An 18893-nucleotide genomic window follows, 5' to 3' on the forward strand; every position below is an offset into this window, starting at 1 on the left:
CCAGAACTATATCTAACTGCATATAAATGTTTAGTATTTGATGAAAGCTGCATCTCAAAGCAGTGGGTAAGATAGACTTGTAAAAGTTGCAATATAATAACTGAAAAGCTATATAAAGGGAAAATAGATATATTCCTTACACCATACACCAGGAAAAATACTTAAAATTGATCAGAGAATTAAGTGTCAAAAATGACATGCTACAAGCATGAAAAAAAAAACATGAATGAATTCTCCTAAAACTTGACAATGGGAAATAAATTCCTAATTATGACTGAAACTAAAAAAAAAAAAAATAGAGGGAAAAAAAGATATATCTTATCACAAACAACAAGAAACTTTGAATCATGCAGAATCTATAATCCAAAGAGGCCCCTAATAAACCATATCCCCTGGGATTTGCACTCTTGTACTGCTCATCCCACATGGAATCTGCATTAATCCTATGACTTGCCTTATCCAATAGGATGTGGTAGAAGTGATGTTATATCACTCCCAAGCCTTAGGAAGACCTGATAACCTCTGCTTTGGGAAATCAGCAGTCACCTAAGAAACCCAATTATCCTGTTGGAGAAAAAGGCCATACAAAGGAGGGTGGAACTTTATGATGGGCCTAGTGCCCTTATTAGATGAGACACAAGAGAGCTTTCATACTCTTTCTCTGTCTGCCATAAAAGGATAAAATAATAGAAAAGTTACCTGCAAATCAGAAAATAGGGCTTTCTCCAGGAACCAAATTGGCTGGCACCTTAATGTTAGATTTCCCAGACGCCAGAACTGAAAAAAAAAAAAAGAATTTTAAGTCACCTCATTTATAATATTCTGTTAGCAGTCCAAGTTAACTAAGACAAGGAGAACGAATCCATGTGGAGGAACACTGAGGTCGCAGATGTGTAAATGAAGAGGTTACCTTCTCTATTCCCACCCAGTGGAGTGTCCAGAGAGCTCCAGGCCCAGTTATTATCTGCAACAAGAGTCACTTAGATGAACCCAGTTAATCATCAGAATCACAAGAGAGAATAATAAATTGTTTTAAGTCTCTAAGCTTTGGGATGGTTTCTTATATATTGATAGATGACCAGTCTGGTGGCAAATGCACTACAGGCAAAGTAAAAAGACAAAAGACAAACTTTCCCATATTAAGGTGAATGATTCACAACAAAGAGTTAATCTATCTATCTATCTATCTATCTATCTATCTATCTACACATACATACATACACACACACATACACACACACACACACAATTTCTAACATTAAAGAAGAAAAAACAACCTTATAGAAAAATGAGCTAGAGTTATGAATAATTTATAAGAAAAAATGCAAAAAGTCCTGATCCATTAGGGAAGATAACAAAAAATTTCATAATAATAAAATTTAAATTAAAACTCTATTGAGAGGTGCTCTGGTGGCTCAGTCAGTTAAATGTCCAGCTTTTGATTTTGTCTCAGGTCATGATCTCAGGTTCGTGAATCTGAGTGTCACATCAGGTTCCACACTGTCAGCGTGTATTGGGATTCTCTCTCTCTCCTTCTCTCTCTGCCCCTCTCCTGCTCTCGCACTCTCTCAAAATAAATAAACTTTAAAAATAAATAAGTAAAACTCGATTGATATAACATTTCTCACCAAAATTTGTAACATATTCTTTTGATAAGGCTGTGAAGAAACAGACATTCTATATATTGCTTGTGAGCAAGCAAAATGGTACAACACCACATGGAGAATTTTATATGTTGCAAAATCATATTTGTTTTTACCCAATGACTCAGCAACTCTTGCATATGTTTGAAATGTTTCATATTAACAGTTTAAATGATAGAATCAAAAGTTAAAATATTCCATATTCAACTTGGGGTTAAAAAAACTAATATGGGGGCGCCTGGGTGGCTCAGTTGGTTAGGCATCTGACTTCGGCTCAGGTCATGATCTCACAGCTGGTGAGTTCGAGCCCTGCATCAGGCTCTGTGCTGACAGCTCGGAGCTGGAGCCTGCTTCGGATTCTATGTCTCCTTCTCTCTCTGCCCCTCCCCAACTTGTGCTCTGTCTCTATCAAAAATAAATAGATGCAAAAAAAAAGTTAAAAAAAACTAATATGAAAATGATGATACTATTTTTAAGGTACTGCTGTGATTCTGATTTAGTAATCCCAAATATCAGAATATTGATGAGCTGTTTTCCATGAATTAGGGAAAATATCCATCTTAAAAAAAACTTCCTGAAAAACAATCTTCAATTTAGACTTAGAAAGGCTGTTATTTCAAGTGACTTTACCCTCACTTTCAGATGGGAAAACCAAATTGTGAACACTGTGATATTCCCAGAGACACAGAGCATTGTATCAGCAGTGCACGAGTTAGCATAGGGAACTATTCATTCTCATTGCTGCCAAATTTCATGACAGTCAAATTAGTGGTAAAGGATGGTGGGTAATTATACCCATTGTGATCATAATATGTTGGGGCCACAGATCTAAAGAGTCATGGCTCCCATAGGTGAAACCATTTAGGTAAAAGTTCACTGTGTACTCCAAGTTCAGGTCACCACACAGTGTTCCCACCTACACTCAGCCTTACCGTCAGAGCCCTTTCTCTCTATTCTGCCAAAAGAAAACATCGTCTCCTACAATACTGTGCTCTAAATAGGGAGCATGCTCTCCAATGTTGCACCAAATAATCAACTGCGATTCAGAAAGAAAACATCAGAACAACCATCAATGTTTATCTTTATTCATTCTTTATCAATTTAAACCTCTATATATCTTTTGTAACATACATGTTTGTTGAAAACCACATGCATGTCACTTAAAAATATATTCATGGTGGTGCATGATTAATTTTTCTTAATGAGTGACGGTGGGTGACCTCTGAGTCCTCCTCTTCACCCCTTGCAGCTGACGCCACTCTTAATGTGAACTGGCTCTGCCCAGGGCCCTGGGTCCTCCACCCTGCCAGCTTCAAGGCCTCAGTGGTGGTTGAGGTTCTTTAGTATCTTGCCAAGAAACTCAAGGGTCAACAAACCTGCCATCCACAAAGGCTTTAGGCTTAAACAGAATTGGAAGGGGAGTGGGGTTTAGGTCTCAAAAGAGCTCTTTCACATTAATTTATATTATTTCAATTACTTAGGGGTTTTAAGGATTTTCATGTGGGTAACAAGGTAACAAAACCAGTTGATATTCACATAACACTATTTTTATTGGCAATGGAGTCATAATTGTAAACAACTTGCATGAACTTATTAGAAAATAGCCTCATCACAGGCCTCTACTATATTTTATCAACCAATGGCAGTATGCTCCAGATTTTTATTGAATAAAAGAAAGTGCTAATCAAATTACCTTTTCCACAATAATTTCCTGTCCATCTAAGATAACAAGTACAGCTTCCGTCCACAGGATTGCAAAGTCCACCATTTTTACAGGTACATTTCAGTTCACAGTTTGGGCCATACATTGTTTGGGATACCCTATAGCAAAAATTATATATAGATATAGATATAGATATATAGATATAGATATATAGATATATAGATATAGATATAGATATAGATAGATATAGATATAGACACAAAGTCACACATATACATACATACAGAATAAAAATGTCACATGAGCAAACATTTTTCTATGTTTCAGATAGAGTAATCATATTTGTATAGCAAAAGCATAAGAAAATGTTCAAATTAAAACAACTACTCAGATGTTACCTGAAGGTAGTAAGCACAATCATTCATCCATGTTTTCATTCACACTATACACTTTGATGACACTTATAACTACATGCTTGGTATGCTTGGGGAACTGGAGATACCCTAGCAAATAAGCAGAGGTCAATCCCAGATTGGCAATGGGAGCATTTTCTATATTTAGTCTCAAAACTGACGACAGACAAGTGGCTCACTCGTTAATGTCTTGGTGCTGAAATTTGAAAAGCACTTTAGCCTACAGTGGTGGGTGACACAAACAAAGACCATTGCCAAGAGGAGGTAAGTTAAGATACAAGTGAGTGAAGCTGACCAGACATAAGGCGAACTGAGCCTTCACTGTCAGGGGAAAATGACTGAGTGGCACAAAGTGCCACAAATAGGAGATTAAACGCTACTCACATTTAGCTGCTTTTACCATGAAGAATACGGGCCCAATATAACCGGCTAAGATGATTTTTTTTCAGGAAAACTCAAGATCCATATTTTATATGAAACCATTTAATCTTTGAAAGTTGGCAATCAATTAAAATTGTTTTATGGCACTGTGGAAGCCAAAACTATATCAGCCAATTCAAACACATTTGTGGCTAGATTTGGCCAAAGGCCTGTCATTTATACCTTTTAGTTTATAGTATTTTTACATAATGATATTTTTCACATGCATTATCTCATGTAATGTTCACAAATATACCTCTGATGTGGGTAACAGTATTCTTATTTACACTTGAGAAAACCGAAGCTCAGAGACTTCATTCTTTCTCAGGCTCAAGTAGCCAGGAAAGATAAAAACTGACCTTCCAATCTAGAACTTCTGACTTCTCATCAACCATTCTTTCTATTCCAGCTAGCAGGAGAGACATTAGAGGGTTTTTTTTTTTTCCCAAAGACATTTGGTTATTACATAACAGAGCACATACTTAATTCAGTATGTATGACACTTTCTTTCCTGCCTTTTTTTTGACCCAATAGCTGTCCTTAACTTTAGTACCAAATGAAGACAAATACAGTTGTACAATTTATGGTTGAATCACCACTCGATTTAAAATTTCAACCCATCAGGGGTGCTTGGGTGGCTCAGTTCTTTAAGCGTCTGACTTTTGGTTTCAGCTCAGGTCATGATCTCAAGGATTTGTGAGTTAGAGCCCCATGTTGGGCTCTGCACTCACTCTGCAGAGCCTGCCTGGGATTCTCTCTCTCTCTCCATCTCCCTGCCCCTCCTTGTTTGCTCTCTCTCTCTCAAAAATAAATAAACCAATTTAAAAAATAAAATAACATTTCCACCCACATACCTCTCTGGAGCCCCATATCATGCTCTATTTTTTCTCTTAGCATTGATTTTATTCCTTTTTAGCATACATATAATTCACTTATTAATTATGTTCATTCTCCACTCTCTTCTCTGCTAGAAAGCAAGTTGTAGGACTGAGATACTGTGTATTTTATCCATATGTTCCATATGCTTAAAATGGGCATTGGCATTACATAAATATGTTTGAATTGAATGAATAAATTCCTGAATATATCCAGAAATAGTCGATGCCTCATAAAGCATATATATGTGTATCTGTCTTACCCTTTAACACATTTTTTATCCAAAAGGTTAATATAGATACATAATATTGTGAATTTTGTTTCTTCTGTGAAATAAAATTCTCCAAGATTTTTCTAAATTAGTGCATATAATACATCTGCCTCATTCCTTTTTATCAGCTACTTAGGATTTATTGCATCTAATGAAATTTATTTTACCACACCACTGTGGATAGGCAAGTAGTTGTTTAACATGTTTTATTTTGCCACTATGAGCAGTGCTGTAATGAATATCCTTGTGAAAGTCTTCATTCATACATACCATTGTATCCGTGGGATAAGTCGCCAACAATTTTTAAAATAAAATATGTGCTTCTAACTGGTGACAGATAGTATCAAATTTCCTTACAAAGAGATGCGCAAATTTACTTAGAAGGTTTACCAATGTGCCATTTTCCTTAGTCAAATGCAACTTTAATTTGGATTTCTTACATTATGAATGATGTTTATTATCTTTTCATAAGATCTATGGGTGTCACAGATTCTTTTGGTACTAATACATAAGAACACTTAGCTTATTTAAAAAGTTGGTCTTTTTTCTTCTATTTAAAAAAAATATGATATTTTTTATGTGTATTATGCCTTGACGAATTGTTTTAGTTCTTTTCAATCAAAACATCATGGACTTTTTTTCCTGTATGGGTTCTGAATTTTTGTCAAGATTTATAATATGACTTTCTAAAATAACTTGGTAAAAACCCCAATGGTAATTCCAGTGTTCTTAGAGTTTTTGTCATTATCTTTAAGTATTTTATACACTTGGAGTAATTTTGGTGAACAAAATTACTTTTACATGAGTTACTTTTGTCTAGATTGCTTGTCATTTGAGTTAACATAACTTATTAAATAATTCATATTTTCCCTATGTTTTACTTTAGTCATTCCTCATTTTTACTTTATTTTATTGTGTTTTTCGTTTATTTTCATCATTTGTTATTTACTAACATAAGTATTTTCGAATATAAAGTTTCCTCCATTTTCTGAATTACCTCATGGGATGTGAATGTCCTTACTGTTGCTTTAAAATTTTTGAAATACTGGTTTTGTTTCCCTTTTTGAGCCATTATTTAAGAAAATTTCAAAATGCCTATGCAGTATAGTGTGGTGGGCTTTTTCCCTGGTAGGGAGTTAGTTTTGTTATTAGTTCCTGTTTTACTGCTTTGATCATAGAATGCCATAAATCATACTTTTTGGAATTGATTTATTTTCTTTTTCAATTTTTGTGAATGTCTCATGGATCCTTGAAAAAGATATAATATCTTTCTTAGGCCACAGAATTTGGTTTCTAACAATTAGATATACCTTGCTATGTTCAAACTTCTGTAAGTTATTTTTTTCTGTATATGTGTATACAGTTTTATGTGTATGAGTTAACATAAATGAATTAGTCTTCTATTGATAAGCTCTTACTATTTCTGCTTGTATAGACTATGGCTTTTGCTTTATGAATTTTGATATTATGTTATTTGCTTTATACATATCTACTATATTTCAATCTTCATTATGAATTTTATTCCCTATTATTATGTGTCTTTCCCATTAGTTGATCATTGTCATAAAATTTAATATTGTTTTATACTGATGTCATGACCACTGCTTTATTTTTCTCACATGTGTTTTGTGTGACTTGTACCCATTCATTTAATGTCATTTTATTTTGGAATCTTTTTTTCTAAGCTAATATGGGCATTATTTCTTTCTTTCTGTTGTTTTCAAGACTTTCTTTTTTAGTTTTTAGAAATTTAATGCTGATATGTCTTTTGTATATTTCTTTGTCTTGTTTGTCATTCACACAGCTTCTTGAATCTGTAAGTTTATATTTTTTGTCATATTTAGGAAATTTCTGACCTTTATTTATTTATTTATTTGTTTATTTATTTATTTATTCATTTTTTTGTAGTCCAATTGACCCCAAAATTTTATTTCTGTAACATATAACATTTTATGATGATAACTGGAATTATGAGTGGTAACATTATACCATGACTGATTTTTAGGAATTTTATACGATCTCTGGAATATTTATATTAAAACATATACAAATATAACCTAAGAAGGTTAAACATTACTTCTTTTTTAAAAATTTTTTAAATTTTATTTTTTTTAATTTATATCCAAATTAGCATATAGTGCAACAATGATTTCAAGGGTAGATTCCTTAATGCCACCTACCCATTTAGCCCATCCCTCCTCCCACAACCCCTCCAGTAACCCTCTGTTCTCCATATTTAATAGTCTCTTATGTTTTGTCCCCCTCCCTGTTTTTATATTATTTTTGCTTCCCTTCCCTTATTTCATCTGTTTTGTCTCTTAAAGTCCTCATATGAGTGAAGTCATATGATATTTGTCTTTCTCTAACTGACTAATTTCACTTAGCATAATACCCTCTAGTTCCATCCACCTAGTTGCAAGTGGCAAGATTTCATTCTTTTTGATTGCTGAGTAATACTCCATTGTATATATATCACATCTTTATCCATTCATCTATCCATGGACATTTGGGCTCTTTCCATACTCTGGCTATTGTTGATAGTGCTGCTATAAACATTGGGGTGTATATGCCCTTTCGAAACAGCACACCTGTAATCCCTTGGATAAATACCTAGTAGTGCAGTTGCTGGGTCATAGGGTAGTTCTATTTTTAGTTTTTTGAGGAACCTCCATACTCTTTTCCAGAGTGGCTACACCTGTTTGCATTCCCACCAACAATGCAAAGAGATCCTCTTTCTCCGCATCCTCGCCAACATCTGCTGTTGCCTGAGTTGTTAATGTTAGCCATTCTGACAAGTGTGAGGTGGTATCTCATTGTGGTTTTGATTTGTATTTCCCTGATGATGAGTGATGTTGAGCATTTTTTCATGTGTCAGTCCAACCATTATTCCTTTAAATATTTTTTCAGCCCTACTTTTTTCTCCTCTCATCTGGGATTCTGATGACAGAAATGTAGAAATGTTAGATCTTTTAAAAAAATTTTTTTTTAATATGAAGTGTTTATCCCAACAGGTGCGCTCCTCAATGCTCATCACCCACTTTCCCCTCCCTCCCACCGCCCATCAACCTTCAGTTTATTCTCAGTTTTTAAGAGTCTCTTATGGTTTGTCTCCCTCCCTCTCTAGCTTTTTTTTTTTCCTTCCCCTCCCCCATGGTCTTCTGTTAAGTTTCTCAGGATCCACATAAGAGTGAAAACATATGGTATCTGTCTTTCTTTGTATGACTTATTTCACTTAGCATCACACTCTCCAGTTCCATCTACGTTGCTACAAAAGGCCATATTTCATTCTTTCTCATTGCCATGTAGTATTCCATTTTATATATAAACCACAATTTCTTTATCCATTCATCAGTTGATGGACATTTAGGCTCCTTCCATAACTTGGCTATTGTTGAAAGTGCTGCTATAAACATTGGGGTACAAGTGCCCCTTTGTATCAGCACTCCTGTATCCCTTGGGTAAATTCCTAGCAGTGCTATTGCTGGGTTGTAGGGTAGATCTATTTTTAATTTTTTGAGGAAACTCCACACTGTTTTCCAGAGTGGCTGCACCAGTTTGCATTCCCACCAACAGTGCAAGAGGGTTCCCATTGCTCCATGTCCTTTCCAGCATCTATAGTTTCCTGATTTGTTCATTTTAGCCACTCTGGCGTGAGGTGATATCTCAGTGTGGTTTTGATTTGTATTTCCCTGATGAGGAGTGACGTTGAGCATCTTTTCATGTGCCTGTTGGCCACCTGGATGTCTTCTTTAGAGAAGTGTCTACTCATGTTTTCTGCCCATTTCTTCCCTGGATTATTTGTTTTTCGGGTGTGGAGTTTGGTGAGTTCTTTATAGATTTTGGATACTAGCCCTTTATCTGATATGTCATTTGCAATTATCTTTTCCTCTACTACAAAGCTGTAATCATCAAGACAGCATGGTATTGTCACAAAAACAGACACATAGACCAGTGGAATAGAGTAGAGACTCCAGAATTGGACCCACAAAAGTATGGCCAACTAATTTTTGACAAAGCAGGAAAGAATATCCAATGGAAAAAAGACAGTCTCTTTAACGAATGGTGCTGGGAGAACTAGACAGTAACATGCAGAAGAATGAAACTAGACCACTTACTTACACCATTCACAAAAATAAACTCAAAACGGATAAAGGACCTGAATGTGAGACAGGAAACCATCAAAACCCTAGAGGAGAAAGCAAGGAAAAACCTCTCTGACCTCAGCCACAGCAATTTCTTACTTGACACATCTCCAAAGGCAAGGGAATTAAAAGCAACAATGAACTATTGGGACCTAATGAAGATAAAAAGCTTCTGCACTGCAAAGGAAACAATCAACAAAACTAAAAGACAACTGACGGAATGGGAAAAGATATTTGCAAATGACATATTAATATTTTTTAATGTTTATTTCTGAGACACAGAGAGAGACAAAGTGTGAGCTGGGAGGGGCAGAGAGAGATACAGAGACATAGAATCTGAAGCAGGCTCCAGGCTCTGAGCTGTCAGCACAGAGCCCGAAGCGGGGCCTGAACTCATGAACCATGAGATCATGACCTGAGCTGGAGTCGGATTCTTAACGGACTGAGCCACCCAGGCGCCCCAGATTTTTTTAATAGTTCCACAGGTCCTTGAGGTTCTTCTTTTTTTTTTTTTCTTTTCCCTGTCTATTGTTGAAATTGAGTAATTTCTATTGTTTTATCTTCAAATGTATTGATATGTCCCTTTCTCCTCTCCATTGTTCTATTAAGCCCATTCATTAATTATGTTTTTTGGGTTTTTTTGAATATTGTATTTTCCAAGTCTCAAGTTTCCATTTGGCTCTTCTTTATGTTTCTTATTCTTTGCTGAGCTTATTTTTTTTTTTTTTAATTTGGTTTACACATGGCAAAAGTTGCTCACTGAAGTATTTTTACTTATAATGGCTTATTTAAACTTCTGATCAGATAATTTTAAAATCAATATCATCAGAGTGTTGCTGTCTGTTGATTATTTTCTTATTCAAATCGGAATGTTCCTGGTTGTTGGTATGATGGATAATTTTTTAATGAAACGTGGATATTTTGAATATTATCATATAAGATTCTAGATCTCATTTAATGTTTTAGCAAGTCTCCTATGATACTGTACTTGCAAGGAAAGAGGCTCATCAGATGGAAGTTGAAATCCAAGTTCTCCACATAGCCCCCAAGTGGGGCATTGTTAAATCTGCATCATTCCTGCTGGGTCGGTGTGAGGGTTCAGGCTCCCCATGGGGCCTCTCATGACACCTATCTGATGGAGGGGTAGAAGTGGCTCCTATGGCTCCCCACTCCACCTCCACTGACATTGCACAAGGTTGCCTCATTGGTGCTTGATGGTTGTGAAAGCCCTGATCTCCTGTGACACCACCCTAGAAGGAACCAGTGGTGTCTCCATATCATCCAGTGGGGGTGGAAGTTCACGCTTTCCACATGGTTTCCACTGGCATAGCCAGGGAAGAAGATACATCCCTATGTGGCAGGGGTGAAAGTCCCAGCTCTTTCTCTCACACCGACTTGTGTGTGGCAAAGGTACCTCACATATCCAGATGGAGTCTGAAGGGCAGACTCCTCATTTGGCCTTTGCTAGTGAGGTTAGAGCCAAGGATGCAGTTTTATTCTTTAGTGTTTGACTGGAGTATTGATCAGTTATTGTCTGAGTTTTCTCTCTTGCTTCACTGCCCTTTTCCTGGTCTTTCATTTAGAGAAAGCAGGCATATCTTGGATTTTTCTTTTGTCTGCACCCGTTGGCCTTCTGGGTTGCAGGTTCTCCCAGTCCAGGATATATGGGTCAAAATGAAAACCCAAGGAATTCACGATTCCTGTTCCCTAGATCCCTGAAGTCCCTAGCAAGTCTGCCTTGTTCTCTCCACATCAGAGATTCTTATGTTTGCTTTCAATATGGCGACAAAAATTCTACTGTTTACAGGAAGGAAGAGGGACAAGTGTGTGTACTCCATCTTTCTCTAAGTTAAGTCTTATATATATTATTTTATATAGTCCAGAGACTCTTTTTTAGACAGTAAATATATTATTACATAGTGTAATTAATTTCTTTATTTAGTACAGATTGGCTTGCTGAGTGGTTATGGCATTAATATGAATCTTCTTTCTCTTAATTGTTAATTTTCTTTTCTCTTAATTTTCAATTTTCTTTTAATTTTTTTATTCCTCTCCTTCACCTGATTTTAGTTGGCTATGTTTTTGTTCTTAAATCCTCAGTTCCAGAATTTTAAGTTCCAGCATTTACCTTTATACTTTTAAGCATGCTTATTGAGTTGTCATATTTAAGTAATACATTTTGACACAGATCCATCCCTCCTATTCTACAACTTTTCATGAAGAAATAAGGTCAGTATACTTATCCCCCTTCATCTTCTCTTTCCTTCCAGTTTATGCCTGTTTTGCTTAACTATCAAAATTGCTATACTGTTAAATATTTATATAGTTATCTTACGTCAAGTGACCATAATTCCCACACTTGTTTTAAACTTAGCCTTAATAAATATAGATTTAATACTCACTATTAGTCTTTTTAACAGAGATCTTTCATTTATTACTTGGTTGCTCAAATTTATCTTCTACAGTTTCTTCAAAAATATTTTATTGTGACCATATTCCCAACAACTTGTTATTACTAAAAATAGTTGTTCATTTTCAGTCATGCTATCCTTGAATAAAGTTTAACCATGTATAAAATATTTGAGTCATATTTTTTCCCAAGAACTTCACAGGCATTGATTACCCACATGCTAGCAATGGTTGTGATTATTACCGTGAGGCATGAGGCCAGACTGATTTTTTTCCCCCTCTCTTCATATGAGATCTCACTTTTTTTCTTATGTCCCCAATGGAGATTCCCCTTGCTTCTGATCAACCTTAAGTCGAGTTTCCAAGGATAGAATGTGTTCAATCTGTAGCAGTGGATCTTTTTTTCATTTCAGGGGAAAAAAATCTTGAATATTATACTTGAATATTTTATTTTGCACTTATATATATTTCTCCCTCTTTTCCCCATTTCATTGTTTTCACTTTTCTCAAGCATATTCTCCATGTACCTGGCTGTCACATAAGCGAATTCAATCCTCCTATTACCTGTGTTCAATATGGTCTTCATTTCTATGATGTGAGGTTTAATTTTCATTTATACGTCTTTCAGAGCTCTGCCAGCTTACTTTTTCATTTCCCTTTGTTGTCTTTTCATTTATTCCATGAACCCTTGTATCTCTGCGTTGCACTCACGATTTGTAGAGAAAGCTTTTTCATTATGTCCTTCAAATTCTTGGAAGAAATTCTGCTTAATATTTCCATGTGCTTTGTAGCAAAACTTCTGTGCTCGATGTCCATCTGCTTTTTGTTTTCTTATTTCTTTTCTCCTTTACTCTTCTTATAGAATTTTCACTGAAAAAGTAACCAAAGCTTTGAATGGTTTCATATATTGCTTCCAAAATGGGAGGAGGGTGTTTTTTTTTTTTTTTAATGCATCAAGTTTTTGTTTTTGCTTTTAATTTCTTGTATCTGGTTAGCTTTGTGTGCACTAGCTATTTAGGGGAGGTGAGTATGGATCTGGGGCTAGAAAAATCATTTCAGCCAGTTGGAAGCCTCCTGGGCCCAGAGTAAAATTCCATATGACACAAAGTTGTGGTGTGTGTATGTGTGTGTGTGTCTGTGTGTGTGTGTGTGTGTGTAGGCTGAGCTCCCGTTAGCTGCAAGGCTGCTTATCACCCATAGATCCCCTCTATCCTAGGGCAGACTTCAAAGATGCTAGGTCTGTGCACTTCCTGGTTTCATTCCAATTTCCTGCAACTCTGTGATGCACAGTGAGGTTAAAGGAAGCTCCTACAGCATGCTCATGCAGCCAACCCTAGTTTTTTTAACAAAGGGTCATTGGTTTTGCCCCTCTGTGAATGCCATAGAGAAGTGGCTCTCTGCATATCATTTCACTGAACTTGAGAGTTCTTCTGTTATGACTATTATTGTGATAATAATAATATGATTTAGGACAAGAAGGTTTTGTAATTTAAAACAATTTTTTTAACTTTTATTTATTTTTGAGAGACAGAGAGAGATCATGAGCAGGGGAGGGGCAGAGAGAGAGGGGGACACAGACTCCAAAGCAGGCTCCAGGCTGTGAGCTGTCAGCACAGAGCCTGACGCAGGGCTCCAACCCACAAGCCGTGACATCATGACCTGAACTGAAGTCGGACACTTAACTAAGTCGCCCAGGCGCCCCAAGAAAGTTTTATAGCTTTAAACAAAGACCATATTTTCCTTTTTGTCTCTCAGTTTTCTTCCAGCTTTCAATGGGCTTCTGAAAGTTGGAGAAAATATAAAACTTTTCAGTTCTTATAATTAGACATCCCCAACACACAATTTGGGGTGGTTTTGCAAAAGTTAGCCAAAGTTATTTCAAAATTTGCTCCTCGTCAAGAGTTTGCATCAATAATTCTTTGTTTTTGTTTTCAATTTTTTTTTACCCTTCGGTAGGCTATTTGCTATACAGTTCAACAAGAGTGTGTACTTTCATATTATTAAAGCCGCATTTAAGAAGAAAGTGTTATAAACAATGCCCATTGAATTATATTCCTTGGCACCACATCTGCTTTCATAGTGTAGCTTAGTTAGTGCCTGGACGGACAAGGTGACCCTGCAGCCATTGTTACCTTGCTGACACCTGGCTCTCATTTTGCCAGGTGGACATTGGCACCTTCCAGTCACTGGGTCACACTGTCCTGAGCCACAAGAACACGGTTGGACACAGTCCCGCCCGTGGTGATCCTCAGGACAAGCTGCAGGAAGGAGCAAAACAAAACCAGATTTTTCTTATTAAAACGTTTTGCCAGTCAAGACTTTAAAAAACCTTGTAAATACACGACCCTTTCTTTTAATCAAATGGGCTTCCTTGTCTTGCCTTTGGTTTGGTTTTCAACTTAAAAGTTTACTTTGAAAGAAATAAAACAAAAAAAGGCACTGTTCAAGTGGTTGCTTACTTAGTGCAATTTTGGTTGACATCAGGAATTCCAACCAAATATCTAGTGTCAAACACTTACATATATGATATAAATGACTCTTACAAACTCAGCCTTGCTTTACCACATGGCTGCCTTAGCAAGTGTGTATGTGCGTGTGTGCGCATGCGCACACCTATGCATGCATGCGCCCAATAATCTTGAGTGTTTCCTCTTAATGTCCCCTCTGAATTTTAGTTTACACTTCTATGCATTGACATAGGATCCATCATGTTCACATCTCCAAATATCGTTATGTATTTCTAAGTGTATTGTTTACTTGTTAAAATCAACAAATTTGTTAAATTATCTTTTTAAATTAATGATGTTAATTAATATACGTTAAAGTTTAATCTATTAATAAATTAGCACATTTATTATTTCATTTTGCTTCACCTTTATGCCACAGATTCACTGAGATGCTTACCAAAATAAAGATAAAATAAGTATCTGTAAGAATCAAGCGAAGGAAAAAATACAGCAACGATATAGACATAAATGAGTATCACAGTTCCCCAGACTGGTAAGAGGTGGACAGCAAATTGGCTCTGACCTACTTAGCTGTCAAAGCAAAGAAGGAAAAGTACTCAGGTACAAGTTCACAGCTTCTGAAGACAAAAAACTACCAATATTCAGGGGAATCAAAACTCTTGAAGATGCATTGGCCTGAGGAAATTAAGAAATTTCCCTCAATGATTTTCTTTGAGGAACAAAGGGGCCAGTCAGAGCCTTCCTTAGGAGATGTTTATGGGTTGGCTTTAACTCAAAGATAACTTGGCTGGTTAGGCCTCCAAGGCAGTATCCACTAGGTTTCAATTTTCCACTGCATGGAGCCAGGACTTTGTCTCATTTGTCTCTTATCCTCAGAACATCAGGATTCTGAGGCAGGGTAATTAAAATTACCCTCATACAAAGAAGACAGAGCAACTACCTGTCTGGGGAAGACAAGCATTTTGGGTATCTTTACCACATAACAACTTAATACCCTGCCTGATCACGAAATTTCATGATCATTCTTCCCAGTGACGGAATCTCACGGTTGCAACTGCAGCACTTCTATCTTTAATGAAAGATCTACTGATGCTTATTTTACTCTTTGAATTCTGAAGTATAAAATACAGACGAGTGCACAAAAACATAAATGTACAGCTCTGTGAAGCATCCCAAAGTGAACTTCCTCAACAGCACATAGGTTGAAGGACACAAAATTGCCAGAACCACCTCTCCGTCACGCTCTCTCCCACGCATTGCCTCCTCTATCCTCCCTGAAGATCATAAGGATCTTGCAAACTGTCAAAATATATAGGAAATGGCAAATCTGATAAGATCAAAATGTATTTGTTAAGAATATCCCTGTAGTGTCTAAGAGAGTGCATTTTTGAGAGATCTTTAATTTACATCTGGTCCCTTCAACTTTATGTCAATAGTTGTCTTTGTGATAGGTAGTTAGGTCTTTAAATTTTAGGGAACTGGTTACTTTTGGTAAGTAGGGCAACTGCTTACTTTTGAGCCGGAAATCGCTGAGGATAAACGAAATGGTGGTACTTTAGACAATGGGTTTGACATTATGTACACAGGCATCCCCAGTCTGCTCTTCTCTTATGGAACAGATTTTCTAATCCTTACTGGAATCTAGCTAGCATTTCTGGGATATGAGAGGTTATGACCAAAGGGCTCTCTTTGGCTGCCTTCACTGCTTCAGCTCTCAATCAAACTCCTGACGTAAGCACTCCTCAACCTAGAATGTAGGTCAGTTGGCGTTTGCCATTGCTACAGTAAATTATTAAGTAATGATTGCAACATTTACTCTCTAAGGGCAGTTCTTAAAATTTTACTTTAGCATCTCCACGTCTTAACTGGTAGGCTGACTTACTTTGACTGCAGTCGGCCCCAATGAAGCCAGGAGGGCAGTGATAGGTGCCAATCACGGTATCACAGCTGCCGCCATTAAGGTACTTATGCATCCTTTGGCAATTTAGATCATAAGTGCCTTCTGGGCATCCTGTTGAAGGAGAACAAAACCATATGTGATACTGTAACTCAAAGCAATCAGGGTTGAAATTCATGCCCATAGACATGTGGTTAACTCAACATTCCAAATACTGTTCTTTGGTGTTTCCAATCACCTTCAAGCTAATGATTCAAGCCATGCACTTATCTGAGGAGATGAGATGGTAAAGATAGATGCCTTAGAAATACAGGTGGGGGCATAAATTTCCTGATGCTGCTCATTAATAAGTTACAGGAAACTTAACTCTGAGTCTCCTTGGAAATCTGCCCACTCTTAGTGCTCAGAATAGGTGACAATTCACCAAACAGGGCTATTTTGTTCCACTCTAGGCAAATTCATTATTTTATTTAATATTTAAATGTCATAGTTTGTCTTATCTGGAATGATATAGGTTTCACACAAGTATAAATTCAAATTGGCACAAAGCATGGAGAAAGCATTTTCATTTTCTGTTGGTTTCTCACCTTTCTACTTTCACATCCATGGATGTGTGGCCTACCATGATGATACCTGTGTAACAGATAGATGGCCAGAATTCAAGATAAAGGGAGAGCAAACAGAACAAAGAGTGAGCTGAAGACCACATTATCTGTGCAATGATCGAAAGAGGGGGGATGTTTATTCAGGAGAAAATAGAGCTAAGAAGACAGGAATGTTTTCAAACATGAAAAGGCAGCCTTGTAAGAAAAGAAGAAAGGCAGATTTTATCTCAATAAGGAAATACTTTCTGAAAGAGCTGTCCAAGATTGGAATAAGCTTTTTTCAGGAGGCATGATTACTCATCTCTGTAGGAGTTCAAACAGAGACAGGATAAGTATACAGTAGAGAAAATATAGAGGGTATTCAAGAACTTGATTAGCTTTGAAGCACTTCCGTCTGTGATATTCTCCTGCTCTATGAAATGTCTGGTACTTTCAAGTCTTCAAATCATAAAAGTTTGAGTTTCAAGAGACCTCATGTCCATCTGGTTCAACTTTAATGTTAAGATGACGAAGCTAAGTCCTATAGAGTAAAGTGACTTAGAATACACATCGCACAAAATTCTGTCACCTGTTAAAGATAACCATCTTTATTCTTGCCACATATTTAAATATGAGGCTGCAGGAAATTCTGAATAGACTGTGATTTGAAACCTATATATTTTGCTTACTAACGTTGTGGCTTTGACTCCTTTCTTTGAGCTTCTGGTTCTTTATTCCCAAGGGGGATAATAACAAAATCACAGACCTGCTGTGGTGGCTAGAGTGAACAAGTACAAACTCGGCTCCCATGTCAATGGTGGCCATTATTTTCCTTAATGGTGGCAGTACCATTGGTAGGCATGTAGTAGAACCCTTTCCCTACTGGCTTGACCTGACTCAGAGTGTTTGGTATTTGCCTTAGGTCCTTCCTCTTGAAAAATCTTTTCATTTGGAAGAATATCTCTAAAAGTGACCAAACTAGACTGGATGATACTTGTTTCCTTCATTTAATCTTTTATGTAAGAATCCAACAGGAAGGAACATTTTTTTTAAGTATGTCACATGTAGCATGTTTTAGAGGTAGCAGCCAAGAATGGATTTCATTGAGATTGAGATTGTTTATAATCCCCATATAAGTCCTGTCTTAAAACCCAGGGGCCTCACCTTGAGTCTCAAACCCAAAAAGTGGCTGCTTCTTTCTTCCTTTCCCCCCCCCCCCAGTTTTAAGATAAAATTTTCCATAATGGAGAGGGAAAGAAAAACATGACAATTATTCATACCAAAGGTTATTTCTGTCTTGTAGCTATTGTATTTCTTTATTCCTTCCTCTGAAAAGTGATGGCTTCACTCCACAGTCTCTTCTGTCATTCCCTCCTCCCAAAGAATGTCCATTCCCATAGTTAATTGCTCCTTCTTTGGTATACAACGTTCATTAGTTCTCCTAGGAACGTCTTTTCTCCCTCACCAAAAATCTAACAGAGCATATCTAAAAACAAAACTTGTGATTAAAAAAGACCGCATCTCCTCCTCTTCTCCTATTCATCAAGATATATAATACTTCATGCCCATTTGGGTCAGACTTTTAGAATGCAATTTTTTGTAGTATTTTTTATCATTACTATTTGCTAGGCTTAGAAAGAATGATTGCTTGATATTAGAGAACATACACAAAAAGCAAGCTGAAAGCATGGAGTCCAAAACAATGAAGTCTTATGTGTACTGCTGGGATGTTCCTTCCAAAAAGGAGGTTAAATTAATACGAGTGGATTGGTACAGAAAATTCTGCAGTCACATTGCTATGAAGTGAAAGCTGACATGGGTTTCTGTGCAAAGAAGGAAAAGAGAAACACCTGCTAATGTGAAACTCATGTACTTATTAATGGGGAAAATGTCAAGGTATGGATATAGTCAAGGATATAAACAATTAGCATTTCAGTTTAAATGGAAAATCATATGTGTAATTATTTGAAAATGTAAATAACTGATATGTGTGTGTGTGTGTGTGTGTGTGTGTGTGCCTATCTTTTGAACTCATTTTCATGTAAGTTGAAGTTATTTGGGAGACATAATTTCCCTATGACATATACTCATCTCGCAAACTATCTTT

General features: G+C 36.5%; 1 protein-coding gene across 1 annotated transcript in view; it reads right to left on the reverse strand.

The window, feature by feature from the left end:
• Positions 1-6320: 6320 nt before the first annotated feature.
• The window catches only part of LOC106990035 (multiple epidermal growth factor-like domains protein 6), a 70372-nt gene continuing 57799 nt past the window's right edge, over positions 6321-18893 (reverse strand). The window contains exons 4-5 of the mRNA XM_027061475.2: positions 16188-16316; positions 6321-14095 (exon numbers count right to left, since the gene is read on the reverse strand). Coding sequence (XP_026917276.1) covers positions 13830-14095; positions 16188-16316 — 395 coding nt within the window. The 3' untranslated portion in view covers positions 6321-13829. The remainder of the gene's footprint in view (positions 14096-16187; positions 16317-18893) is intronic.

The sequence above is a fragment of the Acinonyx jubatus genome, chromosome C2 (assembly GCF_027475565.1).
Source record: "Acinonyx jubatus isolate Ajub_Pintada_27869175 chromosome C2, VMU_Ajub_asm_v1.0, whole genome shotgun sequence".
NCBI classification, from domain to species: domain Eukaryota; kingdom Metazoa; phylum Chordata; class Mammalia; order Carnivora; family Felidae; genus Acinonyx; species Acinonyx jubatus.